This window comes from Molothrus ater, chromosome 15 (genome assembly GCF_012460135.2).
Source record: "Molothrus ater isolate BHLD 08-10-18 breed brown headed cowbird chromosome 15, BPBGC_Mater_1.1, whole genome shotgun sequence".
NCBI lineage: Eukaryota > Metazoa > Chordata > Aves > Passeriformes > Icteridae > Molothrus > Molothrus ater.
This window is the reverse complement of record NC_050492.2, coordinates 14,932,129-14,939,516: the sequence shown is the minus strand read 5'-3', so window position 1 is coordinate 14,939,516 and position 7,388 is coordinate 14,932,129. Positions and strand designations below refer to the sequence as shown.

The 7,388-nt window shown below is 59.1% G+C and overlaps 1 protein-coding gene across 2 annotated transcripts; it reads left to right on the top strand.

Moving 5' to 3' along the window:
* The first annotated feature begins 26 nt into the window (after positions 1 to 26).
* CLTB (clathrin light chain B) lies at positions 27 to 6,480 on the top strand. Of its 2 annotated transcripts, XM_036391462.2 has the most exons (6): positions 30 to 288; positions 1,835 to 1,878; positions 2,998 to 3,115; positions 3,405 to 3,516; positions 3,900 to 3,953; positions 4,445 to 6,480. In XM_036391462.2, exons 1-6 carry the CDS (start codon positions 105 to 107, stop codon positions 4,614 to 4,616), a joined length of 684 nt encoding a protein of 227 aa, XP_036247355.1. In that variant the 5' UTR covers positions 30 to 104; the 3' UTR covers positions 4,617 to 6,480. The 2 variants fall into 2 exon arrangements, with proteins under 2 accessions (XP_036247356.1, XP_036247355.1); XM_036391463.2 differs by lacking the exon at positions 3,900 to 3,953 and having other exon boundaries at positions 27 to 288.
* The last annotated feature ends 908 nt before the right edge of the window (positions 6,481 to 7,388 follow it).

The following is a 7,388-nucleotide window of genomic DNA, read 5'->3' as shown; positions in this document are numbered from 1 at the left end:
CCCGCCCGCCGCCGCAGTGACAGCGACAGCTCCGCCCGGGCACAGTCGGGCCCAGCCCAGCCGAGCCGCGCAGCCGGACCGGGAGCGGCGCGGGTGGGCCGGTCATGGCCGACGACTTCGGCTTCTTTTCCTCATCCGAGGGCGCTAGCGCCGAGGAGGACCCGGCCGCCGCCTTTCTGGCCCAGCAGGAGAGCGAGATCGCGGGCATCGAGAACGATGAGGGCTTCGGGCCGACCGACGGCGAGGCGGCCGCCGCCCCGGGCGGGCAGGCGGCCCCGCCGGAACAGGGTGAGCACGCCCGCGGGGGCCGCCCGGCCGCTCTCCCGCTGGCTGCGGGCGGGCTCCCGACCTTGTGGGGTAACGGAGGGCTGTGCCCTCTTCTGCCCCGAAGGCAGGGAAGGGTCCTCTGGGCCGCATCCACGCGGGGCTGGGGTCACTGGGGGATGCACGGCATCCCCGGTGGGTGATGGAGTCTGTGCTGCACCTCATAGGCCGGTGGCGGGCTGACCCTGTGGGCCAGGCTGGCATCCTAGCAAGGGTCGTCTGGGCCTGTACTTATGCCCAAAGGGCTACTCGAACCTCGGGGATGTGGGGTGAATCCTGAGTTGGGATGTGCCAGCCGTGGGGCGGTTTCTCCCCCTTGTGCTGGGTTTTCCGGGTTGGATGGACTCCCGACTCGATGTTTCAGTGCTCCCAGCTATGGCAGTGTAAAAAGGCATCCAGGCGGCACTGAGGAGCAATGACAGCCTTGTCACTGTCCCCACAGAGAGGAGAGCCCTTTGGGATGCAAAATGGAAGACATTGCCATTGGGAACGTTGTGGTCCCAGGCCCTGCAGGTAGAATGTGCTAATTCTGCTCTCTTGTCTCCAGTCTGCAGGGGCTTTGGCATCTGCTCTCTGTATGGACATGGGGGCACTGTAGCCACAGGGCTCTGACTCCTTCCCCTAACCCAGCCCCACAGGGTCTCCTCACGCTGTCTGTGGAGGGGTGGTTGCAGGGCTCTGCACACAGGGCCATGGAGGCAGATCTGGGCCTGGAGAGGTGTTGACAGCCACAGTGATAAATGCAGTTAGACAGGCTGGAGCTGGGTGCAGTCATGGGGCTGAGCACTTTGGGGACAGTGCTGGCCCGAGCTGTGTGTGCTGTGTCTGTGCCTGCAGCTGGCTGGCCAGGAGAAGCCCTGTGGTCACCGGGGAAAGCTCAGGGCTTGGAGCGTGACTCCTTCAAAGCCTCTTCTCTCCTGGCAGCAGAGAGCCCCCTGCCTGGGCTGGCTTTGTGCCCCAGGTGTGGGTAGATGGGTGGGTAGATGGGTGCCTCATTACCAACCCTGACCCTGCAGCTCATCCCAGGTGGGCTCCAAGGACCTGGGCCTGCAGGCATGTCCTCCTGTCCTGGTGGAGCACAAGCAGTGTTTCCATGGGCTGTGTCCCTGGAGAGGTTCCTTGGCACTTGGCTGGCAGCTCTGGGATCAGCTGTGTCCATCTGCAGGCTGGGGTTGGTCAGGTTGTGTTTCTACAGTCAGAGCAGCAGCCTATGTCAGTTTTGTGCTGGAGCAGTTTCCCTAATCTTCAGATAAGATTAAATACCAGTGAAGACACCATAAAGACATAAATGCTTGGAGAAGTTTGTGTGGGAGAGTGAGAGGTGCTTGCTGAATCCCACCAAGGACAGTACACTGGGAGGATGTCATGCCATGGGTGTGCTGGGCTGAAAAAGGCACAGACAAACTCCCAGGAGCTGATCTGATGTAGTTTCATGAACACCAGCCCCTCTGGGATCACCTGCAGCTGCCATAGTTGTGTTTTTTCTTTTCTCTTCCTTTTTCTTGATCAGGTTTCCAGAATGGAGGAGCCACTGTCAATGGAGATGTCTTTCAGGTGAGAGCTCAGCCTTTTGCTGGCCCAGGGCTGCTAAGGAAGATTGGGTGGGTGTGGGGCCAGCAATCTGTTGTTCTGCCCCCAGCATTGACTGGAGTTTGCTATCCAGCTGCAGAACAGCTACGGTGCTCCTGGAAAGGTCTGGGTCTCCCGTGGGAGTCCTGGCTGCTCCATTCTCTTTGAAGAGAAGATGTGTCCCACCTGCCATGATCTGCCCCACATCTGTTTGCAGGTGGCTTGTGCCATGAAGGAGTGCCTGGGCCCTAAGAGCAGGTGACAAATCGCCCATTCCCCAAGAAGTCCCCTCTCTCCAGCCTGGGTAGCTTCTGGAGGCCTCTGGGGCAGGCAGGAGCATCTCTTGACAGAGGCTAGAGACAGAATAGGGCTGCCATGGGACTTGGATCTCCCATGAAAACTACTTGCCTCGTGGCTGGGGGTTTTTGGGGGGACCCACCTGGGTCTCAGATCCCTTTGGGAGCCTGAAGCCCAGCTCTGCTGTCAGCAGTGCCAGCCTCTCACAAGCCCTTCACCTCACTTGGTGCCCAGCAGTGGGGCATATGCGCTGCCCGGGCCTGGTTTACAGCATGATGATTGCATCAGGAATGGGACAGACTTAATTAGATTGTGGATCTTGGAAGAAAGCTGTAATCCCATTGCTGAGCTTGGTGTCAGACTGGGCATGTGGCCAGTGGAAGGTGTTAAGGGAGGTGCTGGGCCTGGCAGAGCCCTTAGCTCAGACATGAGGGATGCAGCTCAGTCCCGGAGCTGCCTGGGCCCCAGTGAGGACCAGGAATCCCTGGGGAGCAGTTCCAAGGGCCATGTCTGCCCTCTGCAGTGGGGCTGCCCAGAGGATACAACAGCTGTGGTGGCAGCGAGCAGCAAGTCAAGGAGGGAATTGCTGGGAAGGCTTCAGGTGACAGGGCCTGAGGCTGGGAGAGCAGCTTCAGCAGCACTTTGGGAACACTGTCCCACATGTCCCAAGCTGTCACCCTTCCTACCTCCTATCTTGGCTTGTCAGTGCTGGGAGTGTGGAGTCCTGACTGCTGCCAGCCCTTGGAGGTGGCTGGGCTGGGCTCTTGGAAGCACTGGTGCTGATGGTGAGGTGCTCATGTGCTGCAGGAGTCCAACGGCCCCACGGATGCCTACGCAGCCATAGCCAAGGCCGACCGGCTGACCCAGGAACCCGAGAGCATCCGCAAGTGGAGAGAGGAGCAGAAGAAGCGCCTGGAGGAGCTGGGTGAGACCCAAGGCCATGTGTAGCCCCCTGTGCTTGTGGCACCTTGTGACATGGCGGTCAGGGCCCTTGGGGTCCCTCACCTCTTGGTGACCCTGCTGCATCCCAGAGAGATGTCTCGTGCCCCTGCCAAAGATCTGCTGTCCTTGGGGCAGTGGTGCTTCTTGGGCAGTATTGGTGGGGACTGGGGATGGGTGTGAGGGGCTGCAGCTGTCCTGCCTGCTGAGGGCCTGCTCAGCACACCCAGCAGGTGCCAGAGTGGTTGATGGGCTCTGTCTCACTTGGGCCTTAGATGCGGCATCGAAGGTGACTGAGCAGGAATGGCGTGAGAAGGCCAAGAAGGACCTGGAGGAGTGGAACCTGCGTCAGAATGAGCAGATGGAGAAGAACCGAGCAAACAACAGGTATGTCAGGGTCAGCATGGCCAAAAGGACTGTCTGCCTTCCTGGGATGTTTGAGGGCCTCTTTCCCCATAGTGGGGTCCAGCCCTGGAGGGACAGAGCTTTGCCAAGCAAGGGGAGAGTCCCCAGGTCTTGGAGTGGCTCTGGTGGCTGTGCAGAGCCACTCTGGCTGGAACCACACTGGGATCACCCTGGGATCTCAGTGCCTCCTGCCCCTGCATGGAGCTCACAAGGGGGACAGGGTTGGGCTCCAGGTTCTCCTGGTGTGCTGAAGTGTGTGGGTGACTCTTTGGGAGGACTAACCCCCTCTGTTCTCTCTTTCTAACCCTCTGGCTGCCTGTCGCTCCGCTCCGCTCCACTCTCTCTCTCTCTGTGCCCGGGGCTAGGATCGCTGACAAAGCCTTTTACCAGCAGCCGGACGCCGATGTCATTGGCTACGTGTATGTGCCTCTTACAGACCATATCCTGCCCCAAAGGCTCTGGGGGTTCCGGCCCCAGCACTGCCTGCCCAGCCAAGGGAAGGGGGGAAGCTGGGAGGTACTGGCCTGGTGAGGTACCAAAGGGAGGATGATGCAGCTGAGTGTCTCCAAATTGTGGAGTTTTAGGAGATGAGTGGAGCTCCTAGAAATGTCTCTGTGGGAGCTGGTTGAAGATGCAAAGCCATGGGCTCTTATGCCTCTTCTTGGGGATGGCTCTGTGGGGGTGAAGTCTTGGGAGCAGGCAGATACTCCTGCACCCCTGGATGAATGATGTTTTGGATGAGTGCAGCCAAAGGCAGACATGAGCATTGTGTGTCTCTCAGTCCTAGGGGACACTGAGCTCATCAGCTGGAGAAAAGGGACAGGAAGCAGGAACATGAGGGTTTTTAAGACAGAAGGAAGAATCTCCTTGGAAAGGGCTCTGCCAGTGACAACCCTCAATATCTTTGCAGGGCCTCGGAGGAAGCATTCCTGAAGGAGTCCAAGGAGGAGACCCCAGGCTCTGAGTGGGAGAAGGTGGCCCAGCTGTGTGACTTCAACCCCAAGAGCAGCAAGCAGAGCAAGGATGTCTCGCGGATGCGCTCGGTGCTCATCTCCCTCAAACAGACGCCCCTGTCCCGTTAGCTGTGCCTGGCACAGCCGGGAGCACAGCGGGCATGGCTGGGCTCACTGAGCCAGGTGGCTTCAGGGGCCGGCCCAGGAAGGGCCTCCCACCCCCTGCTCCGTGATCTGCGCCTTGGCTGTGCTCGAGTCACTGGTTGTATAACTCTCCCCATGGTTTTCCTTTGCTTAAAAGGTGCATTGGTCTCTTTTTACACTTATTTATAAATCACTGTGGCATTTCCCCGGGAAGCGGCACTGGGTGGCAGAGCTGAGTTAGTGGGGAAGCCCCAGCCCAGGCTCTTCAGGACTTTATGTCTGAGGGCCTGGCTAAATGAGCAGAAAATATCCCATCTTGTGTTCCCCACTTCAGCTCTGTGCTGGGAATAAACCTGCCTGCAGCTGTCCTGGCAGCCCCATGTCCAGGCTTCAGTCCTAGCCCTGAGGCAGGGATCCCAATGGGATCCTGGGCTGCTGTCTGCCTTTCCCATGGGATTTAGAGCAGAGCTGGAGCAGGGTTGGGAGGGTGGAGAAACAGCCCTGGCTTGTCTCCACACTGCTGGCTCCTGCAGGGAGCATGGCTAGAGCATGGCATTGCCAGACTGGCAGGGACTGAGGAATGTGAGTACAGGTGCCCAGGTTGGGCCTGGACTGCCAGTGGCTGCCCCAAGCCCATCAGAACTCTGCCCAGCCTGGCTATGCCCCACAAAGTTGGTGCACTCCAGTGTCCATGTCCCATCCATCCTGCAGTGCTGGCAGCACAGTGGTGTGGGCCACTGGGAAGGGACTGTGGGGGGAGTGTTCAGGATGTTTCCTCTCCTTCCCCCATGAACACCAGCAGTTGGGAATGTGGGATTCCAGGCTTTGGGTACCCTTGGCTTTACTCTGCTCCTTCCCTTGCTACCAGAATGGGAGATGGAGGCTGTGTAGTTGCAGGGAAGGAGGTAGGAAGGTCCAGCTGCTGTGGGGCAGGTCAAACCTCCATCTTCCTAACCCAGGGGCCCAGAGCAGGGTTGGGCAGAGTTCTGGTGCTGGGGCTTGTACTGGCCCTGAGAACAACCTGCACATCTGTCTGCAGTTGCTGTGCCCCCTGGATTTGCCCACCTAAGGCAGTGTGGGGAGATGCCTCAGTCCTGCTCCCTGCTCAAACTTTTCCTCCTCTGCTTGGCAGGGATGGCACCAGTCCTGGGAACCTGCACAACTCCCAGGTAGCAGGAGAGGGACAGCCTTGAGCTGGTGCTCTGGGTCTGGCCTGTTGAGGGCTTGGGAAGGGCTTGCAGCATCTTGGGAGGACATAGAGCAGAGCCCACAAAACATTCACTTGAACCCTTCTGCAGAGCCCTGCTCAGCTGGAAATCAAGTGTGCAGAGCTCTCCTGCCCTGCAGCTGTGGCTCCAGGGCCAGAATGTCACCAGTCCTGCTGCTGCAGCTGTGGGGGGTGCCTGGGCACCCACAGCTCTGGGGCATGATCTCACCAGTGGGCTGGGAAGGTAAATGGGTGTGTAGGAATCACTTGCTGTTGTGTTTTGGGACTGTGCCCCCTGTCCATAGGGCTGATCATTCCTGCCCGGCCCCCTGAGCTCCAGCATGCGTAGGCAGCTCTGCTGTGCTGCAGGACACCTGGGGACTCGGCTCCTGCCTCAGCCTTGCATTGCAGAGCAGCAGGAAGCACCCCTGGCTACCTGTGGGGGACAATGTGCCCCCTGTGCTCTGTCCCTCCAGCCCCTGCAGGCAGCTGGGCCCCTGGGTGCCCCAGCTGCCATGTGCTCCGTGTCAGGCCGGGGCAGCTCTCGGGGAGCCGTGCCCACAGCTGTTCTACATCCCCTCGGCTTTGGTATCTGTGACTGTCCAAATTACCTGTTACAATAAACCAACATCTCCAATCCTACAGGGCACTGTTGTATTTCTGCATTAGGGATGCATGCTGTGTTTAGGAGAACCTACAGCCATGAAGCCTTGCGTGGAAAGGATGGGGCTGGAGGAAGAACATCCTACAGGAAAAAAAGGAGTGAGAGGAAGACTGGAGGGTTTGTTCTTGGATGGGGCCAAAGCAGTGGCAGCAGGACTGGGACTTGGCTCTGTCCCCTAGGAACTGCAGGCTCTGACTTGTCCAAGCAGGCTGAACTGCCCCCTGTCCACTGCACCTTTCTCCAGCTGCCAAGGGCTTGTGCTCATGGATCTGCCCACCTGCTGCTCCTCACACCCCTGCCCCAAACTGGCTGGGCTGGAGGTGCCAGTGAGGCAGGCAGAAGCAGTTTCCTCTGGGAAGGATGTCCTGTGCAGGCAGCTGTTAGAGCAGACAGGCCCTGGGCTCCCTGTGCCAAGGTGAAGCTCACCCTGCTCAGCACTGGTGATGGCTTGTTTCCCACCCTCACAACTCAGATGAGCTCTGGTGAGCAAGAGCCTTCCCTCTCTCCTTGCCAAGGCCCACCAGCACAATTCCCTGGACAGGACAATCCACGTGCTTGTTTGCAGATGGAGGGATCACCCCTCAGGCCATCCTTACAAGGGCTCAGGGCACAGACACCAACTCACAGAACAGCACCTGGAAGTAGCCCAGGCTGCTGGGTGAGGTGTTTCAGCACAGGCAGAGGTGTCTGTGCCCCTTCCCCTGCAGATGTGAGCTGCTGCAGCCACAGTGCAATGAACAGAGACTCTGGCCCCACATCCTCCCAGCTCTGTGGCCCTAGCATGGGAGAACAAAGTCTTGTGGATCACCAAACCCCTGGTATGATCCAAAGCCAACAGTGAGACTGTGTTGGTCAGGACACAGGCAGGGCAGGTCCCCTGGAGAAA